This window comes from Bubalus bubalis, chromosome 3 (assembly GCF_019923935.1).
Source record: "Bubalus bubalis isolate 160015118507 breed Murrah chromosome 3, NDDB_SH_1, whole genome shotgun sequence".
Taxonomy (NCBI): Eukaryota; Metazoa; Chordata; class Mammalia; order Artiodactyla; family Bovidae; genus Bubalus; species Bubalus bubalis.
The window spans coordinates 9,312,392-9,331,732 of NC_059159.1; the positions used below are offsets into that span (position 1 = coordinate 9,312,392).

At 56.2% G+C, this 19,341-nt stretch overlaps 2 protein-coding genes across 4 annotated transcripts; one reads left to right on the plus strand and one right to left on the minus strand.

Annotated features, from left to right (window-relative positions):
• The first annotated feature begins 753 nt into the window (after window positions 1-753).
• SYNGR2 (synaptogyrin 2) lies at window positions 754-4,776 on the plus strand. Of its 3 annotated transcripts, none has more exons than XM_025279603.2 (4): window positions 929-1,097; window positions 2,946-3,183; window positions 3,530-3,669; window positions 3,872-4,776. In XM_025279603.2, the coding sequence occupies exons 1-4, from the start codon at window positions 999-1,001 to the stop codon at window positions 4,085-4,087; spliced, it is 693 nt and encodes a 230-aa protein (XP_025135388.1). In that variant the 5' UTR covers window positions 929-998; the 3' UTR covers window positions 4,088-4,776. The 3 variants fall into 3 exon arrangements, with proteins under 3 accessions (XP_025135390.1, XP_025135388.1, XP_025135389.1); XM_025279604.2 differs by having other exon boundaries at window positions 936-1,097; window positions 3,760-4,776; XM_025279605.3 differs by lacking the exon at window positions 3,530-3,669 and having other exon boundaries at window positions 754-1,097; window positions 3,760-4,776.
• Window positions 4,777-5,871: 1,095 nt separating this feature from the next.
• On the minus strand, window positions 5,872-19,233 carry TK1 (thymidine kinase 1). The gene is made up of 7 exons (XM_006064100.3): window positions 19,053-19,233; window positions 18,908-18,939; window positions 17,750-17,860; window positions 14,792-14,885; window positions 7,411-7,500; window positions 6,996-7,115; window positions 5,872-6,837 (listed from the first exon to the last, which is right to left on the minus strand). Exons 1-7 carry the CDS (start codon window positions 19,200-19,202, stop codon window positions 6,634-6,636), a joined length of 801 nt encoding a protein of 266 aa, XP_006064162.1. The 5' UTR covers window positions 19,203-19,233; the 3' UTR covers window positions 5,872-6,633.
• Window positions 19,234-19,341: the final 108 nt, after the last annotated feature.

Consider the following 19,341-nt stretch of genomic DNA (forward strand, 5'->3'; position numbering starts at 1 on the left):
TGGTAGTTGGCCCACACAAAGCCCTCCCTACAAGGCCTCCAGGGTAGGCTGGGTCCGGGAAGATTGGGAGGGGCCGTGGTGTTGGAGAGGACTCTTGAGAGTCCTTTGGACTGCAAGGAGATCCAACCAGTCCATCCTAAAGGAAATCAGTCCTGAATATTCATTGGAAGGACTGATGTTGAAACTGAAACTCCAGTACTTTGGTCACGTGATGCGAAGAACTGACTCATTTGAAAAGACCCTGATGCTGGGAAAGATTGAAGGCAAGAGAAGGGGACAACAGAGAATGAGATGGTTGGATGGCATCACTGACTCAATGGACATGAGTTTGAGTAAACTCCTGGAGTTGGTGATGGATAGGGAGGCCTGGTGCGCTGCGGTTCATGGGGTCGCAAAGAGTCGGACACGACTAAGCAACTGAACTGAACTGTGGTCTCGACCCCCTCGCAGGCTTAGCTCCAGAGAGGAGGAAAGAGTGACAGGCCAGGCGGGGAGGGGTCCAGGCTGTGGCCCCAAGGCTGGGGTAGAACAGGGGAGAAGAAAGCGGGTGCATAAGAGCCTGGGCCGTGGACAGGTGGGACCCAGACGGGCGTCTAGCGGAACTTCCTGGAGGAGGAGGCGGGGATGCAAGGGCAAAGAGTGGCTGGAGCAGAGGGGCGAACCCTCCTTGCGACCCTCTCTTCCCAGGGACTCTCTGAACCCTTTCCAGCAGCTCTGCGGGCCAGCATCGCAGAGGGACGACACCCCGGCCGAGACATGGGCTGGACAATGAGCCCGCGGCCGCTGGACTGATTTCGGTCGCTGGCAGCGCAGGCCAGGCCAGGCGGTCGGGGCCCTGTCGCCGCCTCGGCACCGCCGCTCGCCTTGGGCGGCACTTTGCCCTCGGTCCCTGGGGCGGCTCTGGCCACGCCCCCAGGGGAGGAGTCGAGTCGGGGGCGGGGAGGCCGCCTGGCTCCTCGGCGGTCCGCGGCGGCGGCGGCGGCGGCGGCGGCGACGACATGGAGAGCGGGGCGTACGGCGCTCCCAGGGCGGGCGGCTCCTTCGACCTGCGACGCTTCCTGACGCAGCCGCAGGTGGTGGTGCGCGCCGTGTGCTTGGTGAGCCGGGGTGCGGGGCCGCGGGGACCCTACTTCGTCGCCAGGCCGGGGGCGGCGAGGGCAAGGGGGCCTCCGCGCGCCTGAGAGCGCGACAGGTGGCAGCGGCCGAGGCGCGGGGGTGGGAACGGCGCGCGCGGGGCGGGCGAGAGGGGCCCGGGACCCTGCAGCCGCTCACCACCACCCGCACCCCGGGGCCCCGCCGGCCCCCCCACTCCGATCCCCGCCGCCTCCCACCCCGGGCCCTACCACCCCCACCTCCCGGCCCGGGCACCGGGTGGCCCGGGAGGCGCCGCCGGGAGCAGGCCCATCGCCCTGCTGGCGGTGGGAGGAGTTTGAGGCGGCTCCAGGACAGGTGGCCAGCGTGCCGCGACTCCCAGCCTGGGGGAATTCATCCGGAGGGGGGCTTTCCGAAGCCACGTGGGGTGAGGGGGTTGCAGGGGAAGGCCTGGCCGCCCTGAAACAGAGCCTGTCTTCCACTCAAAAGCAGCCCATGAGTCTGCTTCCCCACCCAAGGTCAAGTGACCCTAGTCTCTGCCCCTCCCCCTGAGCTGGGTGAGCCGCTCCAGCACCAGGTTATTGGGGCAGGGGGTTGGTGGGAGGTCCCCTGCTCTTGGACAACCAGAGCTCAAAGCTGGACAAGGTGTTAGGGAGCCCGCAGGCAGAGGGCTGGGCCTACAGTAGCCACACCGCACATGCCTGGGGCTGGAGCCCTGTGAGTTGCCCTGGTGACACCCTCATCCGCGCTCTGCCTGACCTGTGAGGTCCGACCCCAGGAGCAGATGCCCATGTTTAGGGATGGCAGTGCCAGGAGTCAGGCTGGCACACTGCTCCCAGCATCCAGAGTTCCGGCTTCATCTCCAGCTGGGGGTGGGGCTTGTGACTGCCAGCTCCGGAGCCTATTGAGAGGGCCTTGTGCAGACAGGCAGGGCAGGCGGGGGAGAGACCTGGTCTAGTCCCAGAGGGAGCCAGGTGTCCAGACTCACATAAGGCGGGGTTGGGCGGTAGCCTTTCAGTTTGGGGTGGAGACAGGTGATGTGAGGCTGTTCCCAAGGGCCTGGAGCCCCTCCCAGAGTTGTGGGTGCTGCACCCTCTTGACCTCCCACCCCAGTGCCTCCAGGGTCTGAGTACAGAGCTGTGTCCACGGGCCTGCTGGGCAGACCCACCTGAGGTGCCCTGTGTGGGTAGGACCAGCTATGGGCAGAAGCCAACAGGGATTCCCTGGGAGGCCAGGGGCCAGGATGCCAAAGAGCCCAGAATTCTTTGTAGGAGGAAGACTGGCCAAACTGGGGAGCCCAGCCTGGAGCAGGGAAGAGTCGGAGGGGGCTGTGGGAGTTGGCAGTCTGGGGACACGGTTTCAGTTCAGAGGCATGGTTTTCCTGAAGTGGGAGGAGTTCTCCATCACTGAGTGTTCAGGCAGAGGCTGGGTGCTGAGAGGTGACTTAGGCAGGTGGTGATCAGGGGGTGAGACTCCAAGCTTGGGTTACTCTGACTTTGTGAGCCATCCTGCTAAAAACTCACTACAAGTGGGAGTGGTCCGGCAGAGCCATCCCCCAGGCAGACAGCAGGGTGGGCAGTCACCTCCCAGGAGATCCCCCTGCACTCCCCACTGTCCTCAGTCCAGGAATCCCCAGGAATCCATGCCCCTTATAACGGATGTCTGGAGAAGGGAGTGAGGAGGGGACTCGCTCCCCAAGTTCAGGAAGGGCTGGGTCACCAAGCTCTAGCAGGGGAACAGCAGGAGCGGGGAGGCCAGTGTCCCCTCCCATCAGGGTCCCACTCCGTGTGCCGCCTGGGGGTGTGGCCCACAAGGGTGGCAGTCACTCAGCCCTTCCCCTGCCTCCCGCTCAGGTCTTTGCCTTGATCGTGTTCTCATGCATCTTCGGCGAGGGCTACAGCAACGCCCATGATTCCCAGCAGCAGTACTGCGTGTTCAACCGCAACGAGGACGCCTGCCGCTACGGCAGTGCCATCGGGGTGCTGGCCTTCCTGGCCTCGGCCTTCTTCTTCGTGGTCGACATCTACTTCCCCCAGATCAGCAATGCCACTGACCGCAAGTACCTGGTCATCGGTGACCTGCTTTTCTCAGGTACCGGCCAGCTGGCTGCAGCTCCACTTGACCTTGGGGTGAACAGGAGCATCAGTGTTCCCAGAAGCTCTAGGGGGCTGTGACTGCAGGCTGGGGAGGGGTGGGAGCAGCCCTGGGTCTCCTGACCTTGCCCACGGTCAGGCTGGCACACAAGGATTTCTCAGCATCTGCTGAAACCCCCTGGAGCTGAGTGGGGCTTGGAGCAGAGCCCTAGAGATGGCATCCTGTCCCCACCCCAGCTTCTGAATCAGCACCTCTACAGCCCTGGAGGCTTCTCGCTCCCAGGGGGCCCCTGTCCTCCTGCTGCTCTGTGGAGCTAACCCTCCCCTCCCGTCCTTCGCCCCAGCTCTCTGGACCTTCCTGTGGTTCGTTGGCTTCTGCTTCCTCACCAATCAGTGGGCGGCCACCAAGAAGAACGATGTGCATATAGAAGCCGACTCAGCCCGGGCGGCCATCACCTTCAGCTTCTTCTCCATCTTCTCCTGGGTAAGTGGACCCAGGGCGGGCCAGGGTCCTGGTGTCTCTGGTGAAGGGTGGTGCAGGGCTGAGGAACCCAAACCTCGGGGCTCCTTGCAGTGCTTGCTGGCCTTCCTGGCCTACCAGCGCTACAAGGCTGGAGTGGACGAATTCATCCAGAACTACGTGGACCCCACTCCGGACCCGAGCACGGCCTACGCCTCCTACCCAGGTGTGCCTGCGGACACCTACCAGCAGCCGCCCTTCACCCAGAACGCCGAGAGCACCGAGGGCTACCAGCCACCCCCTGTGTACTGAGCTGCAGCCAGATGGTATGGGGAGGGAGGAGGGTGCCTGGGGGCCTCCCCTCTTCCCCGGCTCCTCCCCCAAGGCTTGGCTCCTAGGGCCGCTGGCCCCTCTCGATGTACCTGGCGGCTGTCCGAACTGACACAGGGCCTGGAGAGAGAGCCCTGAAGTGCCTGTGCCCCAAGGGCTTCACCCACCACTCCTCGAGGGCATTTTTTAGGAAAGGGTTTTTGTTGCTTTTAATGACCGGCATCCCCACCGGGAATAGCTCCAGGCGCCCAATATGCTGTTTTGACAAGTGCCTTAGCTTCTCCCCAGCCCAGGAGCCGGGCCCACGTCCAGGCGCTGGTGGCTGCAGCCATTTGGGGTTCTCTGCCAAAGACAAGGCTGCGGGGCCTTCTCCTTGCTCCTGCTGCAGGCACTGGGCCGGGGCTCCTTCCCTCCTCACTCAGGTTTGTTCCGCCTCAGCCCCCTGCCTGCTCTTCGGGCGGCCAGCCATGCTCACTGCTGAAGTGTCTGCTCGCTTGGACCTGTGGTCACACTCTGTGCCAGTGCCTCTGGGTCACCTTCCTGGCAGCCGAGGGGCAGGGCTGGTGCCCACCCCTGGGGGACCCTGTCTCTGATCCCGCCCTGTGGCTGCAGGGAGGGGCTTTGCCTGACAACACCCAGCTTTATGTAAATATCCCAGGTCTGTCAGGAGGTGTGGGATGCACCCACAGCCCCCAAGCTGCTCTGAATGTATATTACAAAGCCTTGGGGGAAGGACACACAGCACCCTTGGATTCTGTTAGACTAATTCTGAAATGGAATAAATGGTTTTCTCATTCATAATCTCCATTGTCATTGGTGGGGCCTCTCCCTAGGGCTGGGAGGAAGAGAAATTCCACAGGTGCAAGGTACAAGCTGCAGCTGAGGCCTTACAGAACCTAAGTTGTGGCAGCCTGCCCCTCCACTGTGCCCAGCAGCTCCCCCCACCCCCACCCCGCCTGAGGCCTTATGGAGCCTAAGTTGTGGCAGCCTGCCCTTCCACTGTGCCCAGCAGCTCCCCCCACCCCCACCCTGCCTGGGGTCTCACGCCTCACACTGCCCTCCATCAGCATCTTAAAATAGCAACTGTGCTCAGCTTGTAAACAACACGGCTTTTCTGGGCCGCCTTGCCAGGGTCCTGGCGTGCCCCTGGAGGGGCAAGGGTCCTCTGCTTCCTATAGACAGGGCTCAGAACCCCTGCAGCCCATCTCAGACCCTTGGGGAGCCAACCTAACTGCCCAGCCCATGCCTGGGAATGAGCTCCGCTCAGGCAGGAGGCCAGGGCCCCCGAAGCAACTTTGGACTTCCCCTTTCCAACAGAGGGAGCTGTCAAAAGTGGGCCCCAATAGTTTCAAAATCCCGAGTAAAAACTAACAGGGTTTGGGGATTATGGTCTGACCGTGGTACTGCACCTCTGTAACTGGGACCAGCCACAAGCCAGCGGGAGGGAGAAGCTGGGGTAAGGGTGGGGAACTGGGACCCCCTCTGCATGAGGCACACCCACAGTCCAGGCCCACCCCACCCTCCCATAAGCTGCCCACTGCCCGTTTCCCAAGGCACAGCAGAGCTGGTCTTCCTGGCTCCTGAATTGTCAAGTCTGTTTCACAAAATAAAACCTGACCTCACAGCCCCAGCTGGCAGCACAGACCAAGGCTTCATCTTTCCAACCAAGCCCCAGGCTCCTTCATCCACTCATCTTGACCTGAAACCCTCCCAGACAGAAGAACAGGCAAACATGCCTCTTAGAACACTTGATGCTCATTTCTCAGTTAAAAAGATTTGTGGTTAAGGGGTCAGGAGTACTAGAAAAAGATTTGAAAGGAAATCCCCATACCTGAATCATGTCAGAGGTTGTCTATAGTGAGACCCGGGGAATCCCAGACAGTTAAAAGAGAAATATGCTTTTACCAACCAATAAATTTTAATATTAGTTATCAGTTCCACGCCCACACACACACACACGCACACAACCCCCACCTCCTTAGAAGACAAGCCCATGGGAGCTGAGCCCCAGAGCAGGGTGAGTGTCACCCACGTGGAAGAAGTTGTAATTCCGGAGAAAAGGATCGCCAGATCAGGAAGGGCTTTCAGCCCAAAAGGAAATAAGAACAAGTCCAGCCATCCCCAGGGGCAGCTGGGAACCTGTCCCAGGCAGAGGGACCAAGTCTTTGCGTGGGAGGAGGCCCACGCTGAGCCAGAGGTGCTGGGGTATGGACTTCCCAGTGAGAACAGAAACTCAACAGCAAATGCCACAAACTGGGAAGAAGCCGCGACGCCGATGTCACAGCAGCTGGTGGCTTGGCCTCACCCCAAGAGGGATGGCTGCAGCGGCCAGACTCCGCCCTGTAGGGCGGCCAGCTCCGGCCTCGGGAGACTGTGATCGCCCCGCAGCCGGGATGGGAACTGAGAAAAGCTGGTGGGCAGGCGAGGAGGGAAGTGTGCAGTGCAGACCACCAGCCGCCTCCTTGGCCTGGGAAAGGGCACAGCAGCAGGGACTGCTGGTGGTGAAACCTCCACCTCCCCCCACCCCTCCCCCCTCCCCCACCACTTCCTCCTCCAAGAAGGCCGGGCAGCGCGTGGGCATCCGCCAGGGGGCGACAGCGGGCGAGTCGGGAGGAGCAAGTGGCGGGTGAGCGCCCGCCCTGGGGAGGGGCCAGGACCTCAGTTGGCCTGGCTGCACTGCCGGATCTGATGAGTGGCAAACAGCTTCCGGACTCCTGGGGCCTCCGCCGGCTTTCCCAGCGTCATCGGGCAGTTCTCCTTATTCTCTTCGCTGTCCAGCACGGCGGGCTGACCCGAGGCCTTCTTGAAGTAGCATAGGCGGCACACGGAGTGGTACTTGTCTGCTCCTCCGATGACCTCGACCTGACCGTGCGACAGGAAGCGCCTGGATTGAGCGGGGCTGGGGGCGCAGCGCCCCATCCCTCGCCCTTGGGAGAAGGCAGAGGGCGGCTACTTCCTTCTCCACACCCAGCCTCTAGGTGTAGGCGCCCCACCCCTGGGAGAAGGCAGGGAGTGGCTACCTCCTTCTCCACGCCCAGCCTCTTGGTGTAGGCGGCCTCTCGGAAGCACTCCATGCACACTGCCGTCAGCTTGACCACGCTCTCTGCCAGGGGCACCAGGTTCAGGATGGTCCCAAAAGCCTGTACAATCCACAGAAAGACGAGTGCACACGCATTTCGCCGGGTGGGCTTTTCCTGGAGACCCTGACTCACAGCCCTGAAGCCAGGAGACTAAGCCTGGACCTCGCCTTCCCCCAGAGCACCTGCCCTAGGCAGGTGGAGTCAGGGGCACCCCAGGGAGCTGGGACTGGCTGGCCCGAGTGCCTGGGCTTGGGCATGGTGTGGGCATCCAGGGCGCTCTGGGCTGTCCATTTCTGCGTGCTACCCAGGCCCCTCAGTCCCCGGACCCACCCTAAGACCTGGACAGACACTTCACCTTCCTCTGAAAGGTCCCATCCAGCGCAGCCACAATGACGGTCTTCCCCGAGTTGGCCATGTTCTCGCAGAACTCCACAATGTCAGGGAACTGGAGGAAAGGGTGAGAAGAGGAGGAGTGAGCTTCCGCCCTGGGCAGCAGCTTCTGGGAGCTGCGGACATGCTGCCAGGCCCAGAAGCTCCACTACCCGCATCCAGGTGGAGCTGAGAACAGGGCCACCCTAGCCCTCCCACCCACAGCTTCCCAACTCGCTCCCCCATGGCACCAACTTTCCACAGCAGAGCCAGGCTGCACTCCAGGCTAGGCGCCTGGACCTGCCACCAGGGTGATGCAACCCAGGTGGAGAGGCCGTCTGCCACTGCAGTGGACCAAAGCTCAGATCTGACGCTGCCTCAGGCTTGAACCAGGTTCTCCATTGGCTGTGACCCTGGCAATGACTTCATGTTCCTGAGCCCAGGAAAAGGCAAGGAAGGCCCCTGGTGATTTTAAGGATTAAGGACACACAAATAATTTATTACATATGCTATTTGGCTGAGAGGCAGGCTCTGTGTGTTTGCTTTATTTTTTTCTTCTTTTAAACATAATGTGCCATGTGATGCCTGGAGAAGGGGCAGGAGTTCCACTGGCCACTTACAGAGCAGGATGGCTCAACACACCACCTGCAGAAAGTCCTTACTTGGTAAATAAAATTTCATTTCAAGTGGCCCAAGGGGCCACTACTTAAACAAATCCTTTGGTGACCTTTCACTGGTCAATCATCTATCTGGTCTGTGGGATGGGTGAAGTGGGGAGTTCCAGTGTTTGGGCAGAGTGTCTCTCTCCAAGCTACTCGTGGAGGTGCGTAGTTACAAGACCTGAGGGCTCACCCAGACGAGGACCAGGACAGGGCTTAGAGAACCCAAACCAGTTCCAGCGGGATTCACCAAAGCCAGATCTGACTGCCCTCTGCAGGGTTTGCCGAGCCTGCACTATGGAAATGGCACCTCCCATCCCTAGGCTCCAGCCTGGCTCCAGGTGAGGCCCCTCCTTTTCTCTAAAGGACATGCCACAGGTCACAGAAATGCAGCCCCCAGCCTGCAAGGACCTGTCAGCCAGTGCCCCCCACCCCGATCCCTGTTGTCACAAACAAAACTGTTTCTAGACACTGCCAGAAACCCACGGGGAAGGTGGAGAGCAGAACCACCCTGGGAGGAGCACCTTCTTCATCTTACCCTCCCTGTCCAGTCATGGTCCCTCCACACCAGGGTCTGGGGACCGCGAGGGGTCCTCCACCCTGCCTGCTACAGTGATGCCCATGGTCAGAGAGCTCAGTTCTTCCACCTGAACTTTGTACCCTGTTCACATGCCACCCCACTCTCTGCCCAAACACTGAACCCAGGGCCCCCCGAAGGGGTTCCTGAATGATCCAAGGTACAGTCAGAGCTGTCCAGGTTGTCTGCAGCATCCCCGAAGGCCCACTGGTAACCAACCACGTTACTGACGTTTGTTTCTATCGCCACTCATTTTTTTAGGTTATGTTACGGGCTGACTTGTGAACCCTCCCACCCCCCCAATCCTTATGCTGAAACCCTGACCCCCAATACCTCAGAATGTGACCTTATTTGGACAGAGGGTCTTTGCAGAGGTCATCCAGTTAAAGTAGATGTGTAGGGTGTGCCTCACTCCAGTAGGAGCGGTGTCCTCGCAAAAAGGGGAAACGTGGACCCAGGGACAGACAGAGGAGCAGACGAACGTGAAGAGGCAGGGAGCAGATGGCCACCTGCACGCCGAGGGGACTGGCCTGGGACAGACTCTCCCTCGCGGCCTTGGGAGAACCTGCCCTGCCCACACCTTGATCTTGGGCTCCCAGCCTCCAGAGCTACAGGAAATGAATGTCTGTGGTTTAAACCACCTGGTCTGCAGTGGTCAGCAGCCAGAGACCCCAATACAAGTTACATTTAAAGCAGGGCTTCAGAGGACCTAGCCAACGCAGAATTTTCTTGGGAGACAAAAATGATCACCACAGGGGATCCAGCAAGAAAAGCAACAGGTAGGGTTTCTTGACAGTGACAAGCCTGCCCGTGTAGTTCATCTGCTGGCCCAGCACCAGAGCTGACCTGCCGAGAGCCGCTTCCTGAACAAGGTATGATGGGGGCGGGGAGGACCGAAAGCAGTGGAAGCGGAGGTCAGGCAGCCAGGAAGGAGATTCGCCCTTGTCGTCATGTTGCCCAGTGGTCGCAGCCTCGTGATGCTCGACGGAAGCACCCCGGCCCTGCCCAGGCGGAGACCTCGCTTCCTAGCAGCCCGGCTGGCGTTGAAGGTTGTAGAGACCACAGGAGGGGACAGGGCGAAGGATGTTTCAGTGAAGGATTCAGCTGCTCCACCACGAATGGTAAAGACTAAATGAGATGCCCAGACCAAATCCAGAGGCAAATAAACCAGGAAGAAATATTTATAGCATGTAACAAAGTGGCACTGGTTATATCACATGACCCAGAGGAAAGACAAACCAAGAGGAGGCTCTTTACAAAAGGAGAAAACAGGGACAACGTCAGCCACCCAGTAAGAAAAGAGAAAGGCAGTCAGAACAGAATATGTGTGCGCAGCCACCGCCCCCTGCCCTCCACAGGGGACGTCTGCAGAGACCTGGCAGTCCCCGCCCTCCTCCTGCAAGCCATCCATGCCCCTCCAGCAGAGGACCGTCCTGGGCGGCTTCCAGGCTCTCCCAGGGTGAACGCTGAAGTCCTTCCTGCTGACCAGGCCAAAGCCCCTGATCTGGAGCACACTCCTGCCTGGGAACTTCACCCCACTTTCCTTCCAGCCCCTTTCTGACCATCCTCATAAAGCATGATCCCCACCGGGGCTCCACCTACTCACATGGCTTTTCTCTCCCCTAGTTGCCAAAACTTTTACACATCTCTTTCCCCCAGCTAGAATGGAAGTGCAAGGGCAAGACCCTGGCTGTACCCCCAACACCTAGAACATTGCCACCATACGGCTCAAGCTCAGAAAACACTGCATGAATAAGCCCAACCCCTTGGCCAGTGATTCCAATACACCAGATGAACCCCAATACACCAGATGATAGCCCAATGTCCACCCACACGTCCATCACAGCCTTTAAGTGCCGCATCCAAGGGGCCGGGTCATGCAAGACACGGTACATTCACAAGGATAGGTGTCTGTTGATGTGGAAAGATGGTCACAACACGTGATATAAACCCTATAAAGATATATATATGTACGGAGACTAGAAGGATGCAGACCAAATGTTCTGTGATTTTTGTTTTTCTGGGCAGCGAAAGAGAAGGGCAGGCCAGCGGCAGGAGCTGCCTGCGCTCACAGTGGGCCTCGGGGTTGCTGTGCTGAACAGAATTAATTTCATACAACTAATTTCATAGAATTAATTTCATGAGCTTCTGGCCCGGTCACACAGGGCAAAACCAGACCCCTTCTAGGGAATACCCTGGGGGTCCAGTGGTTAGGATTCAGAGCTCTCACTCCCATAGACCCAGGTTCAATCCCTAGTCCAGGAACTAAGATCCCACACGCTGTGTGGCATGGTCAAAACAAACAAACCAGACTCCTCCCTAAGCATGTCTGAGCATGGACAGAACGTAAGTAAGCATCACCTAGGCTATGGGGTACCAAATGTACCCCCTCCTGGCTAAAGGAGTGACCCCTGCTGCTTCGGCCTCCTGGTCCACCCTCCCTACAGGTGACATTTAAGATGCTGGTCAGAATCATCGCTCTTCCCAGGACACCAAATCAAGAGCCAAACCGGCCTCCAAAACCCTCCCAGGAATGACCTGACACCGCCCCCATCTCCTAATAACCAAGCCCTCACCCACACCCCCCAGTTCTCATGCCAGTGTCTCCCTGCAACTACAATCCCCAGTTGTTCAGTTCTGGGGCTATTCCTGGTGGTCTCTGGACAGAAGACATTAGTAGTCAATTATAGACTTTCTTCTTAGATATAGTCCTTCCTGACTTTTCCCAGATGAGCCCCCTTCGTACTTGTGGTAAAACAGAGATAAGACGGGCACTCAGGGTGACACCGCGAGGCTGGTGTGCCCAGGAGCCAGCTGCCCAGCTATCACTGTACCCTCAGCTGATAGCTTGGGGACTTCAGACACACCCCTCCCCGACACCCCGTCTGCACAGGAAGGATGAAGGAAGGGAGGGGCAGTCCTTTTGTCCGGCCCCACGTTGAGAGGCAGCCTCCAGACTTCTTGCTAAGCAAGACCCACAGGGGTGAGGATCGAACAGAAGACTGGTGATGTTTCTATAGGGCATTTAATAAATACTTGTGATGGAAACTCAACTGTGACTTGCTGGCCAGAGAGGAAGCAGCCATAGAAACGGAACAGAACTGGGGGTCCAGTGGCCCACCAGCTCCCGAACCAGGGCACTTGGCTCTCAACCAAGGAGGTGTCAGAAAAGGAAGGTCCCTGCCAGGGTGTCCAGCTCAGCCCTGAGAAGACGCTTTACCTACAGCCAGGGAGCAGAGTGGTTAGCAGGCACACACTGGGCCTGAAGGATGGGAGAGCTTCCCCAAAGCTCACATTCCTTGTTCTGAGAGCCACCTCCCAAAACTGACCCAGGCTCCCCAGAGCCTTCTGGAGCTCAGAGTCTAGGAGAGAAAGGGAAGAGCTGCAGCCCTGTTCTCCCCTGAAGCCCCTCTTACCCCAAGTCCCTCCACCATGAAGCCACAAAAGAAAACATAAGTGTACGTGTGTGTGTGCATGAAGAGGCCAGCTACAGCACAGCTGTGTTCAGAAGCAAGCTGACCATCTCTGAGGTCAGAGATGGAGTGGTCACAACAAGGTGGGTGAATAGACGGATGCAGCCTGGCTCCCGGAGCAGGTCCGGGCAGCTGGCAGTCCATCTCCAGAGGGCACACACCGAAAGATACACCCAGTGTGGGGATAGAGGATCCCCAGTCTCAGGTGGGAGGGAAGCATGGAGCTGTGATCACCATAACAGAGCCTGAGACATCCCTGGAGGACATTACAGCCCGAGCCACTGGCTCCACCCTGCCCTGGGACCTGGAAGGCAGGGCAGGCAGATTGCCAACCACTCACCTAACAAAGAAAAGTATTTCCTTAATTTTCTATTTCCTCTTCCTCCAGGGCATAGCACTGGACCAAAAGTACAGATAAGGGAGTGAAGTGAAGTCGCTCAGTCGTGTCCGACTCTTTGCGACCCCGTGGGCTGTAGCCCACCAGGCTCCTCTGTCCATGGGGTTCTCCAGGCAACAATACTGGAGTGGGTTGCCATTTCCTTCTCCAGGGGATCTTCCTGACCCAGGGATTGAACCCAGGTCTCCCGCATTGCAGGCAGACGCTTTAACCTCTGAGCCACCAGGGAAGTCCACAGATAAGGGAACCATATGCCAAAACTCCAGTGGTGAGAAGGCAGCAGAGGCAAGGCACACATGCGGACCCTGGCATATGGAAACCACCCAGGGACCCACTGGGTTCTAGGGGCCTCTGGGTTGTCTCCTCTCTACTGTCAGCATGCAGCCACCTGGACTGATCTTGGAAGTCACATGTGAAGACAGGGGCCTCGTTGGCAGGCCATCCCACCACTGATGACTTGGAACACCTTTCTTTCGTGGTAAGCTACTGAAAATTAGGGTTTATTTGTCACAGGAGCTCACATTACCCTAACGTAATGGGTGGAGGTGGGGGGTTGAAGTAAAGTCCCTCGGGAGTTTTAGTTTCATCCATTCAAGACACACTTGAAGAAATAAAACACGGCAAAAACGCTGGAGAGAAACTAAGATCACAAGAGACAACCCACAAGCTCAGCCAGAGAACACGCTCCTAATGACCCGGATGCAGAGTGAGCTGGAGACGACTTTAAAAAGAGGTTTCCAGAAAGACAACAGAAGGAACAGAATTGGTTCTTGATTCTTAAACAAGAGTATCTAAATGTCCATCAATAGATGAATGGATAAAGAAGATGCAGTACATATATACAATGGAACACTACTCAGCCATTAAAAAAGAACAAAATAATGCCTCTTGCAGCGACATGAAGGGCCCTGGAGTGAGTCAGAGAAAGATATCATATAATATCACTTATATGTGAAGTCTAAAAAAAAGGTACAAATGAACTTATTTACAAAACAAAAATAGAGTCACAGATGTAGAAAACAAATTTATGGTTACCAGGGGGCATGAGGTGGGCGAGGATAAATTAGGAGATTGGGGTTGACATATACACACTACTATATATAAAACAGATAACTAATAAGAACCTACTGCATAGCACAGGGAACTCCACTCCATATTCTGTAATGCCCATATGGAAAAAGAATCAATAAAAAAGAGTGGATGTATGCATACGTATAACTGATTCACTCTGCTGTACACTTGAAACTAATTCACTGTCAGTCGACTGCACTCCAATACAGCAGAAACAAACAAACACCCCAGGAGCAGACTGTTAAATAAGCCACGCCCAGTATAAAACAGGATAAATAAAAACAAGACCCCCCTGGACCACACTATTCTGAGAGAGAATAGACGGGCTCCCTGCCCAGGAAAGGGATCAGAGAGGCCTTCTCCTGAGCTCTAAGGCACGCGTCTGCTGCTTTTCCAAAGCAACGAGGGGAAACACTGGCCACGTGCCACCCCGCTAACTAGAAAACAAAACAAAGCCATCTTCACATCAAGACGGAGAGCTTCCCACCAACACAGCCTGGCTGTAAGAACTACTAAAGGGTGTATTTCAGCAGGAGGAAAAATAAACCCATAAAGAACAAGCAAGAGGGACTTCCCCAGTGGTCCAGCGGCTAACACTCTATGCTCCCAACGCAGGGGGCCCGGGTTCAGTCCCTGGTCAGGAAACCAGACCCCACATGCCGCCAACTAAGACATGGCGCCGCCAAATGAATAAAAACAAACAAACAAAAAAAAAACAAGCAAGAAGCATCAGTGAGCCAAACCAAACCAAACCCTTCCTTCTGGTATTGAGAAATCAAACTTTTTTGTTCATTGTAAATTTTTTTTTTTTTAAAGGTACAATAAATTCCATGTAACGGTAACACAGAGGGACTTTCCTGGTGGTCCAGTGGCTAAGAGTCTGTGCTCCCAATGAAGGGGGCCCAGGTTTGATCCCTGGTCAGGAAGCTAGATCCCCCATGCTGCAATGAAGACTGAATGAGACCCAAGCAGCCAAATAAATAAATATTAAAAAAAAACAACAACTCAGAAACACAGAAAGCAGTAAGGGAAATTCAAAGGGTTTTCAGATACTAGTTAAAGCAAAGTAACTTAACAATATTTACCTACTTAAAGATCAGAAATAGAACCAACAACCTCCAAACCAGCAGAGGAAAAAGGGGGACTTAAGGGGTTCACAGGAAGAGCAATGTCAGGACAAGTCAACTTACAAACTGCCCTTCGTCGATGCCTATGACAGCCACCCTCTGCGCATCCTGGATCACGTCCCGGAGCAGACAGGCTGGCAGGGCCTCCATGGTGTTCCTGGGGACAGAAAGCCAGAGTGTGGGCAAGGCAGGGGAGCGCCCTCATGACCACCCCCTCCTTACAAAGCAGGTCAAGCCATCTGCCCAGAGCTTTGAGAAGTTAGTGCCCGTGGGAAGGCATCTGGAAAGGACAGTAAAGGTCTTTCTTCAGAAAACCAGCTATTCAACATGAGCTATTTCACTCTATGCTTTGGACTGGAAATTAGCAATGCCCAATGTAAAGGTCAACCTGGATGCCAAGCTCTTCTCTGCTGTGTGTGTAAGGGGAGGGGAGGGGCCAGGGCACAGAAAGGGTTAATTCATGAGATACAGTGTCCAGGGCCCATGACGCTTTGGGGATGAATGAAATGTTTTAAATTCTCTTAAAAATCAGAATAAGGGGCTTCCCTGGTGGCTCAGTGGTAAAGAATCTGCCTGCTAGTGGAGAAGGCACAGGTTCAAGCTCTGATCCTGGAAGATCCCGCTCGCTACACAGCAACGAAGCCCAGGTGCCACAGCTACTAAGCCTGTGCTCTAGAGCCTAAGAGCTACAGCAACTGAAGCCCGTGTGCCCAAGAGAAGCCACCCCAATGAAAAGCCTGCTCACCACAACTCGAGTAGCCCTCGCTCGCCTCACCTAGAGAAAAACCTGAACAGCACGGGAGATCCAGCCCAAAAAAATAAAAATAAATCAATAAAATTATTTTTAAAAAAATCAGAATGTGACTCTGTCTGAATTATTTTTGTCTTTCTAGCAATGTACTCATAGAGTATAATTTTTTTCTTCTGATAGAGGAAGGGGCCCATGAAAGTCTTACCATGGCCCTGGGCAGACCATTAGCACCAGAATCTAAGACTTGCAGCCCTGTGCGCTGGCAGAGATAAGCTGGGAACACCAACCAGCAGGGCAGTGACCTAGAATTCCCTCCTGTGGACTCCTCTGGCTGATCACAGGATTTCTTATAGACCATAGAGCTATTAACAGGCAGAGTCGGCATTCAAATCCACATTCATGCTGCTGCCTCGTATGTCCTAAAGGCAGATTCCCACCCAGCAGAGTATGAAAGCGAAAGGCAGCATGTGGGAATGTTCCAGTGCATTAAATGACTCAGTGAATCCTGCCCTGCCCCCACAGCCAGGCCTTCTGGAAAAGGAAAGCTAGTTCTTTGTCTTCTTTTTAAAAAGTTTCTGTTTTTCTACAATGTTATTTTCTCCTGTCTCCATTTCTGCCTGCTCCTCTGAACTAGCCTTGCAAGGGGCTAGGAGCTTCCTGAAGGTTCTGCAGTTTACAGCTAGAGTGGCTCAGACCATAAAGAATCTGCCTGCAAGGCAGGAGACCTGGGTTCAATCCCTGGCAACCCACTCCAGTATCCTTGCCGGGAAAACTCCCACGGACAGAGGGGTGGCAAAGAGTTGGACACGACTGAGCAACTTTTACTTCCTTTTTAAAACTATGCCGTAGTGATTATCTTACAGTTACTTTATGGGCATCCTGCTTCAAGCTCTGGGAAGAGTGTGAAACTGCTTCCTGCATTTTAAACCCCCCACCCTTCCCCAAATAAAGAAAACCAGAGAGCAGGCAAGGCAGTAAGCTGGTTCCATCTCTAGCAAGAGCAGCGTCTCTAGAGCTCTGTCACCCTGCCAAGTGCTCGGCCTCTGCTGGGGCTTGTCCAGGCCTCTAGAGCCCATGTCAGAAAGGGTTTGTGACCCTGGGGCAGGGCTCGGATTTCACGCCATTGAACAGACTCTAGAAGCTGCCCTTCTGTTCGCTGCAGTGTTGCCTCTACTGCCTCACTGTCCTCCCCTGATGCTCCCCGAGTCCCATGCGGCGGAGGCCTATGTTTTAGGGATGGGAAGGCAAATTTGGAGATGTAAATGACCTGCCTGCAACAGACAGCAGGTCAGGGAAATGTCACTCAACATTTAACTTAACTCGGAGTCCAGGGCCCTCTAAGCCTCAGCACCTGCCCGCCTTCAGAACCCCACTCGTTAGACTATGAAATCACCCAGCCTATAAAAACTAACCATGCTGTATGTTGAGGCCACTCTCTCCTTCTGAGATGGGCCACACTCTGTCTGTGGTGTATGTTTCTCTCTAAATAAATCCACCTCTTACTTTAAAAAGGAAAAAAAAAGCTCCCGCCCTGAAACCACTCACAGCATGGCCTTGCTGCTGGGGGCTCAGGTGGACAAGTCTGGAAGACAACAACAGTGTCTCAGGCTCCAAAGTATCAGGCCCCAGTCTGCTGCACGGAATGGCAGGAACGGTACTAAATTTCACCTCCAACCTCAGGCAGTGGACTGAAATGTCCACAGGGCGCAGGCAGATAGACGTAAAAGGGGGATGCTTGAAGGCCACGAGATGACGGGAAGTCGAGGACAAGCCAACTAAAAATTTAAATAAAATTCACTCTGCAGCCAACAAAACCAGCCTGCACCCTCCATGGAGGTCAAGAGCAGGAGGTCAGGAGTAGTATCCTTGGTCAGATACTACTGACATTTGGGGCTGGATCATTCTTTGTCATGAGGCGGTCTGTGCATCATAGAATGTTCAGTGGCATTCCTCTACCGACTAGTTGCCATCGTGCCCTTATCTCCTCCTGTGGTTAAAAACTAAAAAGATCTCCAGACATTACAAATAGACTCTAGAAGGCAAAATCACCTCCACTGGGTTAAGAACCACTGGGCTAGAGTCCCAAGAAAGGCTAAGTTGTAGGGTACCATGCCAAGCAACTAGGAAAGTTTGCAGATTTAAACGGTTCCTTGTCAGGCATCAGCATTATTAACCATCCACTCTAAAGAACACTGACAGTGTGTTCTGTGAATTTACACCGGGCTTCTCACAAAAGGTGTGGGGACAGGATGGAAGAGGCAGGGACTGACCGGTCATGTGTGGAGAAGAGGTTGCTGTAACGCGTGTCTTTGGCATATTTGATCACCAGGCACTTGTACTGGGCAATCTGGAAGCGACGGACCCGTCTCATTAGCTCAGTACTGCAAGGTAAGGCCTAAGCGTTAATGTGGGCGAGGAAGACCCCATCAGCTCAAGCTGGGTTCCCCACTGCCTTCTGGGGGTCTACAGCCTGAGTCCCACCCATGGAGGGGAAGGTTGCAGGGCAGGGTGTGGGAAAGACCTGTGAGGAAAGAGAGGGCCCCAGCACAGAGTTTCAGTCTAGACCCAAGGAGGGAGGAGCATGTCTGGGCAGGAAGTCATTCTCTACGGGGAGGGTGTCAAGGAGGAGCCCTCAGGTGGTCCAGGGAAGGGCTGGAGGAGTGATTCTGTCAGGAGCACAGGTGGGGTGGGCAGAGGAAAAGACCACATGCAGGGGAGAGGGGTCCAGATTCCATTCCAAAATCATCTCACCCCACAGTTGTTCACCTAACCTGAACTAACAGAACTTTTTGGTGCAACAAGGAGAGCACCGAGTCTGTGTCCATGAGCCCACCCTGAGCCTCACCATCGTGGGCAAGGGCTTTGAGCTGGAGGGCTCTCCCCCAGGGCCATATAGGAAGGGGTCAGGGGAGTCACTGGGAGCTCGCTGGCGCCACCTCGGTCTGGGATTCGGTCTATCACTTCAAGGAAGCAAAGGCGCCAGTGGCTTGACTCTGCAGTGTGCAGAGTGACTACCTTCCTGGGCCGTCTAAGGAAACAGTCACACTGGAAGAAAGCGACAAACACCGCAGGGCGCTCAGGGCCCGGCCACCGTGCACACGCCCTTCAGGTGGTTGCTTTAAAGGGGCTAAACGACAACCAGCTCCCGGAAGGATGGGTGGTTGCATGGCCCCAAGCGGAGGAGGGTCTGACGGAAATGGGAGGAGCGCCTCCTCCGCGAGGTATTCCACGCAGGAGACACGTTCTGGGCGGGAAAGCGGGGGTCGGACAGCGGGAGATGTTCTGGGGGGGCCAGTGTTCTGAGAGAGGCCGCAGGTTCGAGGCGGGGTGGCGGCGTCAGGGGTGGATGGCGTCCCGGGGGGGCTGGAGGAGGAGCAGGGAAGCAGGGGAGGAGGTCCTGGGCCACCCCCGTCCCGCAAGGCCATTACCTTTTTCCTGAGAACATGGGTCCGAGAATCACCTAGGAGAAAAGGAGAGGTCACTTCGGGCCCCGGGGCGCATGAATACCCAGGGACCTCCCCCCTACCAGTCACGACTCCGACCCTGACCCCGACCCCTCCCCGGCTCCCGCACCTGGATCTGCCCCCGGGTCTTGCTGGGGGAGCCTGGCAGCACGTTGGGCAGGTTGATGCAGCTCATGGCACCTTCAGGAAGCTGGCAAACCGAGCACTCTGAGCCGCTGCCGCCGCCTTGCAGGCTCCCGCCGGTTCCCGCGCAGGGCATGTTATCCCCGGCGAGCAGGCCAATCGGAAGCCGGGGCCGCCGTCCCGGAACCAATCACCGCGCGGCCGCGGGACTGGAGGGAGATTTGGCCTCAGCCCGCCCCCTCGTGGGAGGGACCAGAAACGCGCGTACCAGGCTC